Source organism: Ahaetulla prasina, chromosome 8 (genome assembly GCF_028640845.1).
Source record: "Ahaetulla prasina isolate Xishuangbanna chromosome 8, ASM2864084v1, whole genome shotgun sequence".
In the NCBI taxonomy this organism is placed as follows: domain Eukaryota; kingdom Metazoa; phylum Chordata; class Lepidosauria; order Squamata; family Colubridae; genus Ahaetulla; species Ahaetulla prasina.
This window is the reverse complement of record NC_080546.1, coordinates 9,211,969-9,236,075: the sequence shown is the minus strand read 5'-3', so window position 1 is coordinate 9,236,075 and position 24,107 is coordinate 9,211,969. Positions and strand designations below refer to the sequence as shown.

The window sequence follows — 24,107 nt, the reverse complement described above, 5'->3', positions numbered from 1 at the left end:
CTTAGAGAGGGCTGTAAAGCACTGTGAAGCGGTATATAAGCCTAAGTGCTATTGCTTTTGCTATTATTTCTAGAGATACTTTTCAGGGATGAATTTTTCTTGGCTTGAATGTCCTGAAACTCCTATCCTTTCATTGGGTTGACATGTCACCTCCTTTCCCTGTGAATTCTCGCTCTGACTTCTTTTACCTCCAACTGTTACTGTCAGATCGATCCAACTCTCTTTCTCTAAACATCAGTCAATACCGGTCTATTGCAACCTTGCTTTAAGTAGCTTTTAGGTATTTCACATCTAGCTCTGTTGAATATCTCTTTTAGCTGTAGCTGTTTATTCAGTTGATTTTTTTAGTATTTATGCATTGTGTTTAGATGCACTTTTAATTATTTTTTATTAAAGAGCCCTGGTGGTGCAGTGGTTAGAGTGCAGTACTGCAGGATATTCCTGCTGACTGCCGGCTGCCAGCAGTTCGGCAGTTCGATCCTGACCGGCTCAAGGTAAACTCAGCCTTCCATCCTTCCGAGGTGGGTAAAATGAGGACCCAGATTGTTGGGGGCAATATGCTGACTCTAAACTGCATAGAGAGGGCGTAAAGCACTATTAAGTGGTATATAAGTCTAAGAGCTAATGCTTTTGCTATTAATTTGCTTTGATTGGAGAAGTACATTTCTATTTATTATTGATCTGAATCATTAACCAGTCCCTCTGTCTCTTCTGTTTATTCTAATTTCAGCCAAATTCTGCTAAGAACTTTGTAATGCAATTTAATTTAATTTAATTTAATTCACTTTTGACTCAGATTTCAACTTTGGATAGAGGTAGTTGTCTTTTGGATCCTTTGAAACGAATAAGCATTAATTTTAAAAGAATTCTTAATTTGGTTCTTAATTTAACAACCACGTTACTAACTTAACAACTGCACTGATTCACTTAACAGTTGTGGGCAAAAAGGTCGTAAAATGGGGCAAAATTCGGTTCACTGTGTCACTTAGCAACAGAAAGTTCTTAGCAGAATTTGGCTGAATTTTGATCCCATGATTATGGGGATGCTGCAAAGGTCGTAACTATGAAAAACGGTCATAAATCACATTTTTCAATGCTGTTGTAACTTTGAACGGTCACTAAATGAACTGTTGTAAGTCGAGGGCTACCTGTTATTGCAAGCTTCAGCTCTTCTAAGAATCTGAACTACTAATGGTCCAAACAAATTGACGGTAGATAAGAATTCAAAGTGAGCTGGAAATTAGCTCTCTTGTGGGCACGAAGGGACTCAAGACTGATGACGCGTTTCACCCCTCCCACAGGCCCAGCCTGGTCTTCTCCTACAATATCACTCGGTAGCACTGAACCTTTTCTGTCTGGTTTTCTTCATCCAATCTGAGATCTCACTTAAAGACTGCTTCACTCAGTGACTGAGATTTCAGTCCCAGTTGTGTCTGTAAGTCAAGGACTTTCCTGTAACTGCAGTCAGAATTTCTCCTTGGCTGGGGTTCAATGTCTTGCTTGTTATACTTAGAAACTGAAGATTGATTATGAAATAGTGATTTATCAGGGGATAAAGAACGAATGAAGCACAAAGCACTAAATCCCACACACTGTGCTGTTAAATAGAACAACAGGAAAGGAGTCAATTCTTTAAATAAGATGTACAGGGAAAACAGGAGCCAACAAAAAAGTCAGGCGCAAAATATCAGGTCTACATGTGAAGGTCCAGTTAAACTGATTTATTGCTAGTGAACAGGGGTGAAATGCTCCTGTTCGGACCGGATCGCCCGATCTGGTAGCGATGGCGGCGGGTGGTTCGGAGAACTGGTAGCAAAAATCCCTCCCCCCCCTTTGCCCAGCTGAGCTGCGCGATCATCAGTTGTTGTTTTTTTTACTTTTAAAAGCATTTTTTCTTCGGCTGAAAAAATGCTTTTAAAAGTAAAAAAAAAATCCTCTGATCCCAGCTGGGATCCCAGCGGAGTTGCCTGATCGTCAGAGGCTTTTTTTAATTTTAAAGGCAAAAAAATAAATAAATGCCTATGCACAGGAATATTTTCAATTAACAGATAACACCTGCTTGGAATTAGATCAGGCTCCATGGAATTCAAGGGAGGCTGGAATTAGTTTGCTAGTGGCTACTTAAGGATTGTAGACTGATCCCTCTTTTAATCCCACCTCCACTGCCTAGCACTCCTCCTTCCACAAAACACTTCCCGAAATATGAAGACAACCCCGATATTAAAAATGTACCCATTTATCAGCACTCCTGGGAAACGTCTTTGTAGTATCTTAATGTTTAGCTTTGATCATCAAGCTTCAGACGTTGATTTTCAGAGAGGCACAATCAAGAAAGGAAGAATGTGTGATTATTCGGAAATTTGGTTTCCAAATAATTATTTGGAAACTGAAGTCAGGGTTGCAACTCGTGAGATAAAGGCAAGTGACATTAACATGGTGGATACAAATAGATTATAGGTAGAGTCTGCCATAAAATTGTAGAGTCAGGGCTTTATTCTTTATGATCTGAAGGTGGACTTCAGATCATAGAATAAAGAAGAGAAGGGGAAGAATGGGAAGAGGAGGAGGAGAAGAAGGAGAAAAAGAAGGAGAAGGAGGTTGTTTGTGGAAACCCAACCAGAAGCAAAGTTTTGGTGTGCTGATGGAATACCAAACATGCTCCTGAAAGCATAGAATTCAAAACATGTAAGGAATTAACTCATCTTGACCACTACTGGAAAACAATGGAAGTTACCCATGATTAAGGATCTCTTTCTAAGCATGGTGGCCAAACATTCCTACCTACTAGGCAGCTGTGAAGTCGAGTCCTTCCAGAAAATCCAGTGCCCTTACCTAAAATATCATTCCTGTTTGAAGTGGCAAATTCAGCCTTTATCTAGGTCAACGTTAAAGAAATTTAAATGGGCATTATTTCTGTATATTTTTTTTGGTAATCTTTTTCTAACAAAGACCTTGGCACTCTTCCTGGTAAGCACAGCTATATATGCATAAGTTACCCAAGCTCAACTATTATACAGTCTTCCCTATTCTTTGTTAACTCATCATTATCTTGCTAGCTTCCCATCTTCTCATCTTCAGGGAAAATAGATCTGCTGTTCTCACTTGCATTTACACTTGCTCAAATTTGAAGTGAGTTTCCCGATTTAGTCCTACCACAAATAGAGTTGAGTTGCTGACACAGTAGGTGAGGTGAAAGGAAAGGTTGCCGCAAGATGAAGAGATTTATATTTTGACTATTACTTCGCAAGATAACTTTGTATAGGTGAATGGATGGATGGAAGTGAAGGCATAATTATAAGTAGCGGTATAATTTATGGCCAAGATAAATTGACAGCCAGTTTGGTGCAATGAATAAGATGCTGGCTTAGAAACCAGGAGACTGTGAGTTCTAGTTCCGCCTTAGGCATGAAAGCCGGCTGGGTGACTTTGGGCCAATCACCAGGAGACTGTGAGTTCTAGTCCCACCTTAGACATGAAAGCCGGCTGGGTGACTTTGCGCCAATCACCAGGAGACTGTGAGTTCTAGTCCCACCTTAGGCATGGAAGCCGGCTGGGTGACTTTGGGCCAATCACCAGGAGACTGTGAGTTCTAGTCCCATTTTAGGCATGAAAGCCAGCTGGGTGACTTTGGGCCAATCACCGGGAGACTGTGAGTTCTAGTCCCATTTTAGGCATGAAAGCCAGCTGGGTGACTTTGGGCCAATCACCAGGAGACTGTGAGTTCTAGTCCCATTTTAGGCATGAAAGCCAGCTGGGTGACTTTGGGCCAATCACCAGGAGACTGTGAGTTCTAGTCCCGCCTTAGGCATGGAAGCTGCCTGGGTGACTTTGGGCCAATCACCAGGAGACTGTGAGTTCTAGTCCCGCCTTAGGCATGAAAGCCAGCTGGGTGACTTTGGGCCAATCACCGGGAGACAGTGAGTTCTAGTCCTGCCTTAGGCATGAAAGCCAGCTGGGTGACTTTGGGCCAATCACCGGGAGACAGTGAGTTCTAGTCCTGCCTTAGGCATGAAAGCCAGCTGGGTGACTTTGGGCCAATCACCGGGAGACAGTGAGTTCTAGTCCTGTCTTAGGCATGAAAGCCAGCTGGGTGACTTTGGGCCAATCACCGGGAGACTGTGAGTTCTAGTCCCACCTTAGGCATGATAGATAGATATTATTTTTTATTTTATTTATTTTGTCATGTACGTATTAGATAATATAAGCATGAATTGAATACATAAAACGATACAATTAAAGGGAACATTAGGACAGTAGATAGACATACATATAGACATAGATAGACATAGATAGATAGAAAGAAAGAAAGAAAGAAAGAAAGAAAGAAAGAAAGAAAGAAAGAAAGAAAGATAGATAGATAGATAGATAGATAGATAGATAGATAGATAGATAGATAGATAATGTAGTCTTTCCACAAGAGTTTTGTTTTTTATTTCCCGTCCTGCAGGTTGCAAATCCCACAAAAATTCCTTGAAACTCATGAAGGCGGTGACCTCAGTTCAGAAGAGAGCTTGTGTGTAAAGCGTGTGTTTTGTGACTTGCAGGATTTCCCCCCCCCCCAAACGGGGATTGTTAGGTGTCCTCTGTGTTTGTTTGGAAACAGCATCAGGCTCTAATATCTTCCAGCAGAATAGATGCACAAATTATCCTTCTTAATGCAGTCTCTTATTTTTGAGGATTAGGTGAACTCTTTACACAGGAAGTTGGACCCTCGTCCTCCTCTGGAAATGTTGCCAATCTCCAAGCGCTCCGTTCTTTGGGCTTTGTTTCCGTGTCCTTGACAAACCTCCTTCTCCCCCCTCCCCTTTGCCCTCCCCCCCCCAGTGAATCTCAGCTTCCCCCAACGGCTTATATTTTAAATCTACGAAGTTGCAGAAATGAATGAGACCGGGCTGTCGATGGAGGGGGAAGAAAAAGGAGAGAGGGGTGGAAATACTTTTTTGTTCAGTTTCAAACACAGATGAAAAATTGTATCCGAGTTGACCGTCTCCCAACAAAATTCATGAGAATCGGGTTTCTGTTGTTTTTTTTTGCGTCGCGGGTTGGGGAGCACCTGCTTAGGATGCAGAGTAGGTTGAGATGCCCTTGGCCAGCTGAATCGTAGACAGAAGTCTCTGTGTTTGTGGTGCTTTCCTGACTCCCGCGTTGCCATATCAACAGGAAAGACCGTTTCCCCCCCCCCTCTCTCCCTTTCCTCATTTTGTCCACGCTAATTCTAAAGTTTTATAAAGAGGTTGTCTTGGTCGAAGAATGCCTCTCAGCTTCGCCTAATAAAAATGTAGACAGCATTTCCTGCTGTGGGAAGCTTATTCCTCCGATGAGTTGTGTAAGACTTCACTTACTCAGCCTCGCCTTTCTTTCGTTCATCGGCCCTGGCGATTGTCTAACCTTTCATTCGCTGGCAATGAGCGTTAGTGCCCTTGTTTGCTCCCGTGTCCTGGGTTAACCCCCAGCGATGAAGCAAGGAGGGCACACCTTTTGCAAAACGATGACCTTCTCACACACTGTCGTGTCCCACTCCTCCGCTGACGGCCGGGTCAGGGAAATCCGAATCAGGTGTGCCTCTGCAGCTCTGCCAAAGTCCTAGCAAAGTCCTCAGGGCAGGCAGGAGACCAGAAAGTGACTTCAGCAAGATATGTTTAGACTGCCTGACTCAGAGACTGCCAGAAAGCAGATCCTTTATATAGGCCATGGGATGTGGCTCCATGACTCAGCACTTATCCAGGCCTGCCCCTCCCTTCCTTCTGATGCCGCCGCCTATCAATCCTTCTGAAGCGAGGGTCACTCCAATCGGCAGCTGTTGGTAATAGACCTTCCTCAGGCTCACATGCTGTGGAGGAGGGGGAGGGGTCTAGTTGCTCCGTTTGCCTGGGCATGGAGCCAGAGCAGGGGGCTGGAGATACTTGCTCTTCTTCAGCCTGTCTGGGCATGGAGCCAGGGCTGGGGCCGGGAGATGCCCCCTCCTCAGCCTGTCTGGGCATGGAGCCAGGGCTGGGGCCGGGAGGCATGCTAGGACATTCTTCAGCGTTCGGAAGCAGATAAGCAGACCCCGGCTGTGGTGGTGAGATCGGACGAGACACAACACACACCTGTCTGAAAGGAAGTCGGTAGGCAGTAGGGTGTGGCTAGTCCTCAACGTACGACCGTAGTTGAGCTACCTTGTTGAGCGAGAAATTTGTTAAGGGAGCTTCGCCCCACTTTACGGCTTCCCCGTTGTCTTTGCTTGTCGGAAGGTCGCAAAAGGGGATCGCGTGACCCTCCCCCTCCCTCCCGGGACACTGCAACCGTCATAAATATGAGCCAATTGTCAAGCATCTGAATGTAAATCACGTGACCGGGAGGAGGATGCTATGGTGTGAAAAATAGTCGTCGAACCATCACTAAGGGAACCGTTGTAAATGGAATACCATCTGTAATCCGTTTGCAAAGTGAAGTTTCAGAATCCTTGTTTCCTCCTAAAGGCGTCAGCATTTTGATTCCTGCTGGACATGACAAGTCAGAGAAGAATAATATTAGTTGCGATACTATTTTGAAGGCATATAATATGGCATGAATTCATTTTTTGGGAGGGAAGGGCATGATATGAGAAATTAGGGGAAACAACAGTATCCTCAAATATCTGTCTCTGACTCAGAGTTAGAAAGGACCTTGAAGGTCTTCTAGTCCAACCCCCTGCTCAAACAGGAAACCCTACACCATTTCAGACAAACGGTTGTCCAATATTTTCTTAAACACTTCCAGTAATGGAGCACCCAAAACTTCTGGAGGAAAGCCATTCCTCTGGTTGATTGTTCTAACTGTGAGGAACTTTCTCCTTAGTTCTAAGTTGCTTCTCTCCTTGATCAGTTTCCACCCATTGCTTCTTGTCCTGCCCTCAGGTGCTTTGGAGAATAGCTTGACTCCCACTTCTTTGGGGCAGCCCCTGAGATATTGGAGGACTGCTATCATGTCTCCCCGAGTCCTTCTTTTCACTAGACGAGACATACCCAGTTCCTGCAACCGTTCTTTGTATGTTTTAACCTCCAGCCCCCTAATCATCTTTCCTTACAATGAAATTATAATGAAAGATTATGACTATTTCATTATAACATTATAATAGGCATTTCCCTCCATGAGTATTGGCCGGTTGGGGACAGGATGAATAATTACAGCTCTATTCTCTCTCGTCTGTACTTATTTTTTCAATAAAATAAGTGGAACTTCTTGTTTGTCTCTATCCTCTGCTCTGTAAGCCTCTGCATCCATCCAATTTACCAGGTCAGGTCAGATAATTTATTATGCAGTTTCCATCAATAATATATCAGGGAACGGCAGAGTTATATTTCACTTGTCTCTTCCAGATGGCCCTCATGATTGACAATTGGTGTGATTGTTGCCTGCAGTTCGTGTGGGAAATACACAAGCAGACCTGAGAGACTGTGTTCCTTCTCTCGTCTGCCTCTCTGGCATATGCAGGAAAGACTTCTGTGCTGCTTCAGCTATTTTTGACAGCAATTTCTCCATCATTCATTGCTTTGTATTGAATTCTCTTCTGTAGAGATGCTGGCTGATGTATTGATGTAGGCAGAGAACCCCCCACCCCCACCCGCGGCCCGTTTTGGGCCTAGGAGCCCGAGTGCTGCCTCTCACACCCTTGGCCACGCCCACCATGGCCACGCCCACCATGGCCATGCCCACCATGGCCACACCCACCATGGCCATGCCACACCCACCATGGCCACACCCACCATGGCCACACCCATGCCCACCCAGCCGGTCATGAGGGCAGAGAACCAGTTGTTAAATCATTTGAATCCCGCCACTGAAGTTGCTTTCTGGTTATTATTATTATTATTATTATTATTATTATTATTATTATTATTATTAATTATTATTATTATTTATTAAATTTGTATACCGCCCTTCTCCCGAAGGACTCAGGGCGGTTCACAGCCAGTAAAAACACAATACATACAATACAAATTAAAAACTATATAAAAAACTGATTCAATAACGGCCTAAAAATTTAAATACAATTTAAAACCCTGTTTAAAACCCTGATTAAAACCCTGAAAATAAAACTATGTTCAAGCTAGTCCTGCACGTCGAAACAACAGCGTCTTCAGCTCGCAGCAGAAGGTCCGGAGGTCAGGGAGTTGACGAAGCCCCGGAGGCAGCTCATTCCAGAGGGTGGGAGCCCCCACAGAGAAGGCCCTCCCCCTGGAAGTCGCCAGCTGACATTGTTTGGCTGACGGTATCCGGAGGAGGCCTTCTCTGTGAGAGCGCACTGGTCGGTGTGAGGCTACTGGTGGCAGTAGGCGGTCCCGTAGATACCCCGGTCCTAAGCCATGGAGTGCTTTGAAGGTGATAACAAGCACTTTGAATTGGACCTGGAAGATCACTGGGAGCCAGTGCAGACTGCGCAGGAGAGGTGTCACACAGGAGCCACGAGGTGCTCCCTCTATCACCCACGCAGCCGCATTCTGGACCAGTTGAAGCCTCCGGGTCCCCTTCAAGGGGAGCCCCATGTAGAGAGCATTGCAGTAGTCCAGGCGGGATGTAACAAGGGCATGGGTTTGATGCTAAGGAGGTTCTACAGGAGGATTAGTCCTTTGAAACTTCTGTTTTTCTCTTTTTTTCCATTCAGCTGAAGAACAAATTCATGAAGAAGTTACCTAGGGATGCTGAGGCCTCCAATGTGCTGGTTGGAGAAGTCGACTTTTTAGAAAACCCTTTTATTGCCTTTGTGCGGTTGCAGCAAGCAGTCATGCTTGGGGCTCTGACAGAAGTCCCCGTACCTACTCGGTAAACAAGTGTTTTCTATCTGATGCTGTGTATTTATTTATTTTTTAAAATTACATTTAAAGTTTAAAAATGAACCTGCAATCCAGTGATTGCTTTAATAAGCCCTGTTACAAAAAGATGTTATTTTCCAATGGAGAGTTTCTGGAAAACTTTTCTTTTCTGTGCTGTTGAAACTTTGAACAGTGGCTTAGAAGTTTTCCAGAAACTCTTTTTTTTTTAATTTGCATTTATATCCTGCCCTTCTCCGAAGACTCAGGGCGGCTTACACTATGTCAAGCAATAGTCTTCATCCATTTGTATATTATATACAAAGTCAACTTATTGCCCCCAACAATCTGGGTCCTCATTTTACCTACCTTATAAAGGATGGAAGGCTGAGTCAACCCTGGGCCTGGTGGGGCTTGAACCTGCAGTAATTGCTGCTGTTAATAACAGACTGTCTTAGCAGTCTGAGCCACTCAAGGACCCTTGAGAGCCACTCTTCATGGATGAGTCAGCCAGCATGTGGCAGTCTGTTCTGAGAAGATTAATGTTTATTTTAATGCAGCTGTCTGTAGAAATGTTAATTCCCCTCATGTTGAGTTTGCTGTTTGCTCTCATTTAAAACAACAACAACAAACCCATGGCATTTACCTTTGGTGCAATATAGCCATTTGCCCTCTTCAGAAACCTCTTTATTTATTTATATGGCAGTTCTAATTAGCCGATTAAAAATGAATAATTTATGCTGTTGGCTTCTGCAAGGTATCGCAGTGAAAGCGTTTTATTTCTCCCAGAATTGCACACATAAGTAAATGGCATGTAGTTGCATAGTGGTTATTCGCCCATGTCACTGAAATTTGTCGTTCCAACAAAATGAGGAAGAAGGTAAGGGAATTTGTTTCTTGAGAAGGAAGTCATTAATTTTAATCTAAAGAACCCTCCTGTGCAAAGCTTATGGCCATGAGTGAATCACATGGCTGTGATATCCCTACCTGGAGAGATTGAATAAATGTTTATGTGACAGCTGCACATCAGCTGGAATGTCTAATTGGAGGCGAAAACCTATGAAGAAAAGTTGTAAGAATCAGGTATGTCTAGTTTAATGAAAAGAAGGACTAAGGGTGACATGATAGCAGTCTTCCAATATCTCAGGGGTTGCCCCAAAGAAGAGGGAGCCAAGCTATTCTCCAAAGCATCTGAATGCAGGACAAGAAGCAATGGGTGGAAACTAATCAAGGAAAGAGCCAACCTAGAACTAAGAACTAAGGAGAAATTCCCTGACCAGGAGAACAATTTAATCAGTGGAACGACTTGCCTTCAGAAGTTCTCCATCACTAAAGGTTTTTAAGAAGAGACTGGACAGCCATTTTTCTGGAAAGGTATAGGCTCTCTTCCTTGAATAGGGGGTTGGACTAGATTACTAGAAGGTCTCCAAGGTCCCTTCCAACTCTTGTTATTCTGTCTTTGGATGGTCATATGAGCTAATTTGTAGATATTCCTCACGGCTGCAAAGAAACTGTAAAACTATTGCTTCTCTTTGAAATTATTTCCCGTCACCAAACTATCAGCCTTCACAGGTAGATCAGTCAGGAAACAAAGCCAGATGAAATAATTCTGTTCATTGCAGGATTATATTAACAGAATTCTTGCAAGTCCGAAAGTACAAGTCTTACTATGTCTTCTTTACAGTCTGATAATTTCAGGGCAGTCCCTCCTAAACCGCTATTCTCCATCCATTATGCAGCTGGAGGCTAGGCCGCCTCTGATCTAGCCATTTCCTCTTTTTCATATTTTTTTTCTTTTGTATTTGTTTATGTAAACATTCTTAATAAAAAAAAAAGTATGTGGATTTGCACATGATAATAACACTGGTTTTCTTCCTGGGGTTCAGGTTCCTGTTCATTTTGCTGGGCCCAAAAGGCAAAGCAAAATCCTACCACGAAATCGGTCGAGCCATTGCCACGTTGATGTCGGATGAGGTAATTTTTCCTTTGCACTGATAGGCTTGTAATCTCCCCAAGACCACAATGGGCCAATCTTTTAATGCTTTCCTTCAGAAATTGTAGGTGCGCCGTCGCTGGAGAGTTTTCAAGAAGAGGCTAGCCCAGGGGTCTGCAAACTTGGCTCTTTTAAGATCTGTGGACTTCAACTCCCAGAGTTCCTCAGCCAGCTTTGCTGGGAGTTGAAGTCCACAAGTCTTAAAAGAGCCAAGTTTGCAGACCCCTGGGCTAGATCAGTGATGGGGAACCTATGACACGCGTGCCAACGGTGGCAAGCAGAGCGCTCTCTGTGGGCATGGGAGCCGTCGCCCCAGCTCGGCTCTGTTGCGCATGTGTGCGCACCTCCTGCTGGGCAGCTGGACTTTGGGTCTCTGCTGTGCATGTGCAGGGGGCAGCACATATGCAAGGGGCGCGTGCATGTGGATGGGGCACATGTGTAGGGGTGGGGTGCATACACGGGGCCCTATATGTGCATTTCATTTTGAACTCTTGCGTGTGCATTTGCGTGCACGCGTACTTAAGGCACTTGGTCCAGAAAAGGTTAGCCATCACTGGACTAGACAGTCACTTATCTGAAATAGTATAGGTTCTCCTGTTTCAGCAGGGGGTGGACTAGAAGACCTCCAAGGTCCCTTCCAGCTCTATTCTGTTTTCTTCTATTTTCTTCTTATTCTTATTCTGTTTTATTTCTCTTCCATTCCTATTCCTATTCCTATTCCTATTCCTATTCCTATTCCTATTCATTCCACTCTACTCTACTCTACTTTTGGGAAGTGTGAAGGGTTCCTTCCCATGGATTTTTAGAGTTTATAGTCTTTATACTGCAATCACTCAGTTCTTTAGGTCTTGGCTTGGCCTTGGCTTTATTTGAAGTGTGGGCAGTGAAGGAGGGTTGGGAAAACGATCATACAAACAAAAGTGGAATATTCACACCTGCCAAGCCATTGACTCACTCCCAACTCAGTGAAGTTGCAACATCAGCTTTTGCTCACGGGAATTTTACCAAAGATCTCTTCCTTGTAGTTTGATCACTTTGCGGAGGGGGAAAAAAACTGCAGGCAAATTTCTTTTCCTTGACGCCGTCTCAGTGGCGTCTCCTTCTCTGGAGCCACGACAAGTCTGCCTTCCCACAAACACTTACAAAACATTCATCTGTTCATAGGAAATCTGGTGATGTAGTTGAAGGGAGTTCCTTGGGACCGAAACCAAGGAGATTTGGTGGATTGGATAAGGCCTTAGATAGTAGGAGGCACCTATTTGCAGATCCCTCGCATCCTGGACATAAACTGTTTCAACTCCTACCCTCAAAACGACGCTATAGAGCACTGCACACCAGAACAGCTAGACACAAGAACAGTTTTTTCCCGAAGGCCATCACTCTGCTAAACAAATAATTCACTCAACACTGTCAGACTATTTACCGAATCTGCACTACTATTAATCGTTTCATAGTTCCCATCACCAATCTCTTTCCACTTAAGACTGTATGACTATAACTTGTTGCTGGCAATCCTTATGATTTACATTGATATATTGATCATCATTTGTGTTGTAAGTGTTGTACCTTGATGAACGTATCTTTTCTTTTATGTACACTGAGAGCTTATGCACCAAGACAAATTCCTTGTGTGTCCAATCACACTTGGCCAATAAAAATTCTATTCTATTCTATTCTATTCTATTCTATTCTATTCTATTCTATTCTATTCTATTCTATTCTATTCTATTCTATTCTATTGAGTTCAAACACTCACATGATAGGAGTGTTTGATAGGAAATCTCCATTTCTCTAAACTTGGAAGACTACTGGTCAGAGTAGGTACTGAAGGCTTGAAGGGACCTTGGTGCTCTCTGAGCTTGGTTGTTTTCGTGTAGACCAGGGGTGAAATGCTACCGGTTCGCACTGGTTCGGGTGAACTGGTAGCGGCAGCAGCACGAAGCTCCGCCCACCTGCCTGGACGTCAACCTGTTTTTTACCCTCTGTGCATGCGCAGAAGGCTTTGCTCATGCGCAGAGGGTCCAAAATCGCCACGTGACATGTGTGCCAAATACTTCTAAACTGGTAGGGAAGATAAGTAGATTTTACCCCTGTTGCAAATGTTTCATTACCCAAACTAAGTAACATCATCAATAAGTAATGGGGTTTGCTCTCGATTTATATTCTAGTGTCTTGCCCTGTCAGGAATATAAATTGAAAACAAACCCCACTCCTTACTAACACTGATGATGTTACCTAGTTGGGCCATGAAACATCTGCAAGAAAACAACCAAGCTAAGACAGTTCCAGGGACCTCTCAGTTTAACCTTGAGTTACAAATAATTCTTTTATCGACAGGGAAGGCTTTATCTGGGCAAATAGATGGGTGTTACATAAATAAGGTGTATCTAGTTGCCTATATCTCTGCAAAAATATCTAGATGGCTTTTTCCTTCTGCATCTGACCTCTTCTTCGTTCTCCCCTTTATAGGTATTTCACGACATAGCCTACAAAGCCAAAGACAGGCAGGACCTGATCGCTGGGATTGATGAATTTCTGGACGAGGTAATTGTGCTTCCTCCTGGGGAGTGGGATCCTGCCATAAGGATAGAGCCCCCCAAGTCTCTTCCATCTTCTGACAAAAGGTAAGTGAGTTCTATCCTGTGTGACAGCTGGATAGCTGGATGGATGGATGGGTGGATGGATGGATGGGTGGGTTGGTGGGTGGGTGGGTGGATGGATGGATGGATGGGTGGGTGGGTGGATAGCTGGATGGGTGGATGGATAGGTGGGTGGGTGGGTGGGTGGATGGATGGATGGGTGGGTGGATAGCTGGATGGGTGGATGGATGGATGGATGGATGGATGGTGGGTGGTGGATGGGTGGATGGATGGATGGATGGATGGATGGGTGGATGGATGGGTGGGTGGGTGGGTGGATGGATGGATGGATTGATGGATAGCTGGATGGATGGGTGGGTGGATGGATGGATGGATAGCTGGATAGATGATGGATGGATGGATGGATGGATGGATGGATGGATGGATAGCTGGATGGATGGATAGATATATCATGGAAGATAGATAGATAGATAGATAGATAGATAGATAGATAGATAGATAGATAGATAGATAGATAGATCTTGTTCATTAATAAACTGGTGGTTGGATAAATATTAGACATAATATGTGTTACATGAACTGGTTGGATGAAGAAGATGATGATACTATCTTCTCCAGGATATCTATTTCAGATTCCTTAACAATCTTGGTATTGAGGATGGAAGGTGGCATTGACCTTTAAAAGGTGGTAAATGCAATGGGTCTAAAAAAAAATCAGGTCCTATGCCCAGATCTTTCCTTCTTGGGAAAAGTGAAGGAAGAAAAATAATAGATAAAGCATTGAGGAAAAGCAAGTGACTGACTCAAAATAATGACAACATTCTTAAGAGCATAATAGTTTATTCCTGAACTCTCACAAAGTTACTTCTCCATAGGATCAGCAATGCCATATGGAAGGTGTGGATTTTAGAGTTGCTGTGTTTTTTAAATACCCCCATCACCCCAAAGTCACAAAACAACTACCATCACATATAAAATCTATGAATTATTTCAGCTTCCAGTCATCCGCAAAATGAAAAAAAAATGCTTTATGGCAATGCCGTTGTCATCACAGCTTTTGTGGCATAGATTTTGCTTATGTTTGCTAAAAGTTTGGATATAAAAAAAATTCACATTCTAATTATTGTTTAAGTTAAATTAAAAGGTTAGGAAAACCATCCTTTTCCAGAGGTGGACTTTTTGCTCGTAGTATACTTTCTTTTATTAAAAGTATTTCTGCACCATGTAATGCAGCAAGCAATTTACAAAGTTCCAGCTCTTTATTTAAAATAAAATCTGTGAACAAAACGTTAAGGAAAAGGCAACTATCAGGGGCCCTTGGTGCTCTCTGAGCTTGGTTGTTTTCTTGTAGACATTTCATGACCTAGCTAAGTAACATCATCAGTGCAGAAAAAAAAAGATAAAGTTTTTTTAAAAAAATATAATTTTTATTATTTCAGAATAGAATAGAATAGAATAGAATAGAATAGAATAGAATAGAATAGAATAGAATAGAATAGAATAGAATAGAATAGAATAGAATTTTTTATTGGCCAAGTGTAATTGGACACACAAGGAATTTGTCTTGGTGCATACGCTCTCAGTGTACATAAAAGAAAAGATACCTTCATCAAGGTACAACATTTACAACACAATTGATGGTCAATATATCAATATAAATAATAAGGATTGCCAGCAACAAAGTTACAGTCATACAGTCATAAGTGGAAAGAGATTGGTGATGGGAACGATGAGAAGATTAATAGTAGTGCAGATTCAGTAAATAGTCTGACAGTGTTGAGGAAATTATTTGTTTAGCAGAGGGATGGCATTTGGGAAAAAACTATTCTTGTGTCTAGTTGTTCTGGTGTGCAGTGCTCTATAGTGTCGTTTCGAGGGTAGGAGTTGAAACAGTTGATGTCCAGGATGTGAGGGATCTGTAAATATTTTTGTAATATTTTGTCTGTAAATAGTTGACTTTGTATATAATATACAAATGGATGAAGACTATTGCTTGACATAGTGTAAGCCGCCCTGAGTCTTCGGAGAAGGGCGGGATATAAATGCAAAAAAAAAATAAAAAAATTCACAGCCCACTTTTTGACTCGTGCAATATACAGGTCCTCAATGGAAGGCAGGTTGGTAGCCATTGTTTTTTCTGCAGTTCTAATGATCCTCTGAAGTCTGTGTCTTTCTTGTTGGGTTGCAAAACCAAACCATTCCTTGAGCAATGGAGATGTCATTAAAAGGCAAATGTTAGGAAAATTAAAAGCCGGGGAGGGCTAAACCTAATTATTTTTTATCATTTTTAAAAATAATATGACTAAAATGCATCAGTGTTGGAATCTGGTGTTTTGCACACAGGACAGGTTAATTCATATTACTTATGAAGACCAAACATAATTTCTGAAGATTACAGAAGGCTAAGTACGCATGCCAGGTTATTTGTGTTTGTGTGACGTTTGCATTGAATGTGCACCTTCAGTTCTGTTCTCATTCTGTCTGTCCAGGAAAAATCTGTATGCAGGCGGTGAGAACGTCCAGATGAATGGAGATACCCCTCATGAGGGAGGAAATGGAGGAGGAGGTCACGGGGACTGTGAGGAATTGCAGCGAACTGGCAAGTAAGGGACAAAATCTTCATATCTTCGCTAGGTAGTCCTATACAGGTAGTCCTTGACTTATAATCAATTGTTTAACCACCATTTGAAGTTACTGTTGTGGTCTGCCAGCAGCCTCTGGAGCTGGCAGCAGTGTCATACAGTGAGGAGGCTGGGGAGGACAGTGGGCCAGTCCTGGAGTAAGGGGAAGGCCCGGACAAGGGTTCTGTGTCAGAGACAGAGATGGGGCTAGGGCCATCTGTGAGTGATGCGTGGACTCCGGAGCCTCCAGAGGCGGACAGTAGAGAGGCAGAGGAACAGGAGGAGCCTGTTCCTAGTGCATGCATGTGAAGAGCTGCCAGAAGGCAAAAGCAGCTGAAGCAAAAAGGACGACTCAGGAGTAAGGCCAGGAGATGATTGGCCACTCCCATAAAAGAGTGCTGCTTAAAAGAGCAGCAACGAATTGTTGGGTTCTTCGTAGATTTCCATGCTTCTTGTCAGCGTCTCATGAACTTTGTGGGGTTTTTGCCAAGAAAAGCCTTTGGCAGGTTGCCAAAGACATCAAAGGTTGGTGATAAGGCCGACGGACTGGTTATTACGAATTTTGTTTTGGACTAAGATGAGAATGAATTAATTCTCAGCTGTTTTAATAAAATAAGTGTGTCGAGGACTGAATTGTGTTCAGTAATCACTACTTGGGCCTTGGTCACAACAGTTACAACAGACCTCCCTAGAACTATTTACAATCTGTTTTGGGAGTTACAACAACTGCACAAATACATTCCCTGTCATATGATTGTTGTCAACTCGCAAAGCATTCCTGGCCTGCTCTTGAGTTGCCATAGGCAAAGGGGATGGGAAACGGAGGAAGCAGCACGGCAGCCAAAGACAGGAGCACATTCCAGACATATCTTTCTCAAGGCTGTCTCCCAGGGTTACCCACAGAGGCCAGAGGGGACAACCCGTAAAATTTGCTCCGTTGGTGAATGTGATTGATGACACACCTTGGGGCGAGTGGGGAAACAGGATCATGATTGGGGCTGTAAATTACGTGGGGTCAGAGCTGGCTTCATTTGGGGACCATGAAGCTCCTAATAAATAACTGGATTTATTTTGAAGCTTGGCTCGAAGCTCATGATTTAATTAGGGCATCCTTTGGAACCCTGACAATTGCATTTTGGGCGTTTGGAAACTGGCTTACTTTCACGTCCATTTGCAGCGTGATCATGTGATTTTTGTGACATCTTATGCTGGTTCTCAGCGTTTACGTCTAGTTTCCAGCACACACACACACAAAAACTCCCATTGGGGAAAACAGATTCATTTAATAGAGCATGGTGTTTACTTGACAATTGCTGCCTTTGCTTAACAAATGTTGCCAAAATGCTACAAAAAAAACCCCAAGCCTGATGACATGATGCCTTGATTTACGACCGCAATACCTTATGATTGTAATTCTAGGCTCGGCTGCAATTATAAATCAAGGACTACCTGTAAATTATCTTTTTTTTAAAAAATTAAAGTTCTCCTTCAGATAGTTTTAACTCACATCCTTCTTTGGGGAAGCCCTCGAATTACATTTTAGGATGCTGTTTTCAAGCTCTCCTTCGCCACCTGGGCTAATGTCATTGTGACACTTCTTCTTCTTCTTCTTAGATTTTTTGGGGGTTTAATCAAAGACATCAAGAGGAAGGCCCCTTTCTTTGCCAGCGACTTCTACGATGCCTTCAACATCCAAGCCCTCTCTGCTATTCTCTTCATTTACCTGGCGACGGTAACCAACGCCATTACTTTTGGAGGCCTGCTGGGAGATGCGACAGAAAACATGCAGGTGGGTCATTTTCTGAAGAAGCCAATCGCAGCGGGATGGAATTGGGCAACGCACCTTTGCCTGAAGTCTCACTCCCAGACCGCAAGGGGCTGCGGTGGCTCATGTGGTTAGGACGCTGTGTCACAAGACCGTTGAAGGGTTGACTGCTCGGCAGTTTGAAACCCGAGGGTCCAAGCCACATGACAGAAAGAACTTCCATCAGTTTGTCTCGGCTCCTGCCAACCAAGCAGTTCGAAAACATGCAAATGCGATGTTCTGACCCAGCTCCCCAAACATGACAAACCCTCTGAAATCAACTCAAAGATTCCTTTATTAGGAACGCCGGCAGCCCCAGCAAAACATTTCTCTCTCAACGCAGGCTAACAAGTCCGGCCAGCCAGAAGATGAATAGTAGTCTTCCACATCTATTCATCTCTACCCCTTGCCTTTTATCCCCAGGGCTAGGGTGGGGCTTCGCTAGCAGCGGTGGCTCTTCCTTCCCAAGGACCGGCCCATAGATTTCCACTGCTCTCCTCTCCTCTGCCTTCTGCGCATCCGTGAGTCAGGCACTGGATCCAGCTGTTCCTCCTCTTCTTCATCAGCCACCTCCAGACCTGGGGGCTGTTGACTCTCCATCTGAGGGCTGACAGATGGCCCAGGCTCCGCCTCTGTCTCTTTCTCTCTGCCAGCTCCATTCCCTCTTCCCCCTCGGAGCTCTCAGGTTGCCTTGATGCTGACCTTGACTCCCACGCCTCCTCCGCCTCCTCTGATTTGGTGCTGGAGGGGCTGGCAATTGACGGGCCACAACATGCGAATAGACCAATAGGTACCACCATGGCGTGGAAATAATAACAGGGACATGAAAGGAGCCCCCTCAGGTGTCTCATAGGCAATGATGATGTCACTGGTTAATTCTTTCAACCCGGAAGTGCTTGATAGATGCTTCTGACATGAATGAGATAGTTGTTGTTTGCCACCCAAAGCAAAGCAGCTGATAGGATTGCAGGAAAGAGCTTTGTTGTAGGTAACAGTGGGACGCCCTGGAACCAATGATTTTGCATCTTGGTTACGAAGGGAATTGCAAATAGGTGTGGTGAACAGTTTGAGGTTCTCCTGGACCTGTGACTCCTACCTGACGAACAAGTGACTACTTGGCAAGCCGTTGCACTGCTCCATTTCCGTCTTACGTGTGTAGTTTCCATGGTTGTGCCAATGTCTGCTTTGAGTTTAATTGGTTATCTTAGCTGTTTTCTGTGTACCATGGATATTTCGCTCCAATATATTGTATTTGTTGTGACCCTCCACAAGTTATAAGGTGTGACCAAAAACCAATCAATCAATCAATCAATCAATCAATCAATCAATCATTCAGTTGGCTGCCAGACAGTATCAATGTTACTACCATAACGTAGCTTTGCCAACACTTACACGATTGTGTTGTATAAGAGTATTATCTAGTTCTTTATTTTGCAAATTAAATATGTATCTCTCTGTGTGTGTATATGTGTATGTGCACACACACACTCTCACACAATGGATCTTTTCCAACGTTTTATCCTGCTTCACTTAGTTTTTGAGGCTTGTGGCTCTAAATTAGAAGAGGTCATCCCTTATATATATAGGATAGCATATAGGATATATATATATATATCCTATTCTATTTTAGAGCAAACTCAGTCTGGGTCTTTTAGGCATCCTATATATATGATACAGATATGTGTGTGTGTGTGTGTGTGTGTGTGTGTGTGTGTGTGTGTGTGTGTAGGTCTTTGGTTATTCGGGTTTTCTCCTGTGTAAAATTGGAGGTGTCTTGGCGACGTTTCGACAAAATCCCTTTTGTCATCTTCAGGCTAGGTGTTTACATCTTCGTGCTTCTAGGAGAAATATATATAGAAATATAGGATAGCCTGTTCTAATTTAGAGCCACAAGCCTCCAAAACAAAATGGATAAAACTTTGGAAAATATTGATTATTTTGTTCCTTAACTCTTAGTTAGTTAATCCATCTCAGACAAATATTGATAGTTTAACCAGTATTTCCTTTACTCCATGTTCATGGACTAAAAAGAGGCTTTAAGCCTCTGAGAGCTCTGGAGTCCCTGTTTTATAGTACATGATACGGTTTGTATACTCGCTCCCTTTAACATCAGTGTTGTCGAGTGCAAACAAGTGCAGACCCACACTCGGAAGAGCTCAATTAGCTGTTTTATTGCTCAAGCTTATACACTGGAATCTTCTGACTAACCATTGCGCCTGGGTGAGACTAGATAAGCCTTTAAAGGGGGTTAGACTTTGCCTTCTTGTCCCCATGCAGGGATTCTAGACTAAGTTCCTGTTTGACTCCTCCCCCTGGCTTGGCCACTCTCTCCCACAAGTCTTCTCTTGATAGTTCATGTGCCTTAGGACTGAATCGCAGCACTGAGAATAGGTTCAAGGCTTAGTGATGAAGTTTTGAAATATGTTACCTGAAGATTTAAAAGAATACCGATTTTTCTACCACTAAAGAAAATGCCACCATACAGAGTGATTTACTTCTTCCTGCTTGTATGGTGTAAGAGGAAGAGTAGAGTTTTTTAAAATTTATTTTCCTACTGCATTTTTCAGAAAGCCTAAATAAAACTAATCCCCTTCAAGGAAACACCAGGAAATGGAGAAAAAAACCCTGATCAGGAACTGCTTTCAATCTTCCTGTCCAATATTGGTTTGCAGAATGGAAACCTTAAACTTAATAAATACTCCTCTGATTTATTTACCTCTCCGAGAACATTTGGACCTGGACGGTTTTACTTCTTTGTTCTTTCATATTTTAGAGCAATTTTGGCCTGGATCTTTGAGGGTAAACCAGGTTGCTTTTTACATATCTTCATGATGAATGCAAATGAAACATTGCTAGACGTATCAGCAAGGAAATCTACCTGTACAAGAAATGATAAACTGGAGAATATGATATTTTACAGATGTCACGCCAGAGAGCATTCATAATTTACGAGAAGGAAAATTTATCTTTGGTTGTGGAATGTTGAATCTTTATTTCAACGAGGATCAGTTTCAGAGCTGGTGCCAAGACGTAGCTTTGGAGTTCAACCAGCCACTAGAAGATGTTCAGAAGATCTAGTGCTAAAGTTCCTTTTCTCCTCTTCTTTTCCTGCCAGTGTTATGACCAGGAACAAGATAATTCCCAACAGCTTCTGATTTGTCTTCTGGGTTTTCCATCGCCCAATTTATCTCCACACCTATTGAAGTGCTATTTCTTTTTCTTTTTCTCTCCTCCTCCTCCCTAACTCTCTGGCTATATTGGCCTGGCACATTTGATCACGTCAGGAAATCATTCACGAAACAAGCCGTTTTTGACCAGTCTAATGTGTTAGGAAAACTTAAGCATGTGCAAAGCCAGGAGATTAATTCAGCAACCCAAAATAAATTAATTGGTCAAACCTATACCCTTTGCTCTTTCTCTCCTTTACTTGACATAGAATCATGGAATTAACAGTATAACAGAACAACAGAGTTGGAAGGGACCTTGGAGGTCTTCTAGTCCAACCCCCTGCTTAGGCAGGAAACCCTACACCAGACAAATGGTTATCCAACCTCTTCTTAAAAACTTCCAGTGTTGGAGCATTCACAACTTCTGGAGGCAAGTTGTTCCACTGATTAATTGTTCTAACTGTCAGGAAATTTCTCCTTAGTTCTAAGTTGCTTCTCTCCTTGATTAGTTTCCACCCATTGCTTCTTGTCCTTCCCTCAGGTGCTTTGGAGAATAGCTTGACTCCCTCTTCTTTGGGGCAGCCCCTGACATATTGGAAGACTGCTATCATGTCTCCCTTAGTCCTTCTTTTCATTAAACTAAACATATCCAGTTCCTGCAACCATTCTTTGGATCCCCTCCTCTTTGTAGCAGTCCCTCAAATACTGGAACACTGCTGTCATGCCTAGTTGGAATTTATTTATTTATTAATTAATTCGATTTGTATACCGCCCTTCTCCTGAAGGACTCAGGGCGGTTCACAGCCAATAAAATACATATCAAACAAGTTAAGAACAATATAAAAAACTGATTCAATTTATGGCCTAAAAAACTAAAATAAGAATAAACCCCCTTTTTTTTGGTTTTTTTTGTTTACATTTATATCCCGCCCTTCTCCGAAGACTCAGGGCGGCTTACAGTGTATAAGGCAATTTAAAAACTGCATTTAAGCTAGCCCTGCGCGATGAAACAAAAGCGTCTTCAGCTTGCGGCGAAAGGTCCGGAGGTCGGGGAGTTGATGAAGCCCCGGAGGCAACTCATTCCAGAGGGCAGGAGCCCCCACAGAGAAGGCCCTCCCCCCGGGGGTCGCCAGCCGACATTGTTTGACTGACAGCACCCGGAGGAGGCCCTCCCTGTGGGAGCGGACAGGTCGATGGGAGGCTACTGGTGGCAGTAGGCGGTCCCGTAAGTAACCCGGTCCTATGCCATGGAGCGCTTTAAAGGTGGTAACCAGCACCTTGAATTGCACCCGAAAGACCACCGGGAGCCAGTGCAGACCGTGCAGGAGAGGTGTTACTTAGGAGCCATGAATGGTCTCTACATGGGGCTTCCCCTGAAGTGCACCCGGAGGCTTCAGTTAATTCAGAATGCAGCTGCGCGGGTGATTGAGGGAGCCCCACGCTGCTCCCACGTAACACCGCTCCTGCGCAGTCTGCACTGGCTTTCTGTGGTCTTTCGGGTGCGCTTTAAGGTTTTGGTTACCACCTTTAAAGCGCTCCATGGCTTAGGGCCCGGGTACTTACGGGACCGCCTGCTGTTACCTTATGCCTCCCACCGACCTTTACGCTCACACAGAGAGGGTCTTCTCAGGGTGCCGTCCACTAAGCAATGTCGGCTGGCGGCCCCCAGGGGAAGGGCCTTCTCTGTAGGAGCTCCTACCCTTTGGAACGAACTTCCCCCCCGGTTTGCGCCAATTACCCGACCTTCGGACCTTTCGCCGTGAGCTGAAAACGCATTTGTTTATTCAAGCGGGACTGGCTTAAATTTTTAATTCTAAACTTTTAATTCTAAACAATTTTAATCGGGGTTATTATTTATAAATTTTAAGGGTTTTTAAATTTGATTGTTTTAATTTCGGCCATTTATGGATTATGTTTGTTTTAAGTTTTTGTTTTAATTGTACATTGTGTTGTTTTTATACTTTGGCTGTACACTGCCCTGAGTCCTTCGGGGGAAGGGCGGTATAAAAATCTAAATAAATAAATAAATAAATAAATAAATACCGGCCTATGATTTGAATTCCCAACTGGAGCGACAGGAAACCTGTCCCCCACACCCCCAAGCTTCCTGCCATATCAAATTTTCTTTTATATTTTAAATTACGTTAGTGCTAACGCACATGTTTTACAGGGAGAGTAATTGGGTTCGGACTCCCATCACGAAAGCGGCAGGAACTGCTGATGGTCGGTTTAGACAAATGGACTATTCTTTTTTCTCAGACTGTTCCGGTGCATAAAAGCCAAAAAAAATTTCAAGCTTCCAAAGTAATTTGGTTTTCACGATTGGCAAAACAGAGTGAGGCTGACAGAAGTTGCAATCCAGGATTGTTAAGAGTGCTATTTGAAGAAGGCTAGAATAGCAATAGTGATAGCTATTTTAGACTTATATACCCCTTCAGAGGGTTTTACAGCAGAGGTGGGTTTCAGCAGATTCTGACCAGTTCTGGCGAACTGGTAGCAGAATTTTTGAGTAGTTCAGAGAACCGGTAGTAAAAATTCTAACTGGCCCCGCACCCATCTATTCTCTGCCTCCCGAGTCCCAGCTAATCGGGAGGAACTGGGGATTTTACAGCTTCCTTCCCCTGGAGTGGGGAGGGAATGGAGATTTTACTGTATCCTTCTCCTGCCATGCCCACCAAGCCTTGCAACGCCCACCAAGCCACACCCACAGAACCGGTAGTAAAAATTCTGACCGCCCCCGCCCCAATCTATTCTCTGCCTCCCGAGTCCCAGCTGATCGGGAGGAAATGGGGATTTTGCAGTATCCTTCCCCTGGATTAGGGAGATTTTACAGTATCCTTCTCCAGCCATGCCCACCAAGCCATGTCACGCCCACCAAGCCACACCCACCAAGCCACGCCCACAGAACCGGTAGTAAAAAAAATTGAAACCTACCACTGCTTTGCAGCCCTCTCTAAGCGGTTTATGGGCTTACCATTTTAGTTTTGGCTCGTGGGGATGGCTTGAATAAAAGTTTAGTACTTTCAAGAAAACCAGCTTCCTTCTGGGGAAAAGGAAGATGTTAAATGGTTTGAACCGAATGCTAGATTTATCTGTTTATTTATAGACTAGAGTCCCCCGTCCTGAGTTTTGATGTAAACGCTCCAGAGGC

General features: G+C 43.6%; 1 protein-coding gene across 3 annotated transcripts in view; it reads left to right on the top strand.

Annotated features, from left to right (window-relative positions):
• Positions 1 to 24,107, top strand: part of SLC4A4 (solute carrier family 4 member 4) — a 238,703-nt gene that overhangs the window by 151,779 nt on the left and 62,817 nt on the right. For all 3 annotated transcript variants that reach the window (XM_058192187.1, XM_058192186.1, XM_058192184.1), the window contains exons 8-12: positions 8,627 to 8,784; positions 10,658 to 10,745; positions 13,234 to 13,388; positions 15,854 to 15,967; positions 17,600 to 17,774. In XM_058192187.1, the coding sequence (XP_058048170.1) occupies positions 8,627 to 8,784; positions 10,658 to 10,745; positions 13,234 to 13,388; positions 15,854 to 15,967; positions 17,600 to 17,774 (690 nt within the window). The remainder of the gene's footprint in view (positions 1 to 8,626; positions 8,785 to 10,657; positions 10,746 to 13,233; positions 13,389 to 15,853; positions 15,968 to 17,599; positions 17,775 to 24,107) is intronic.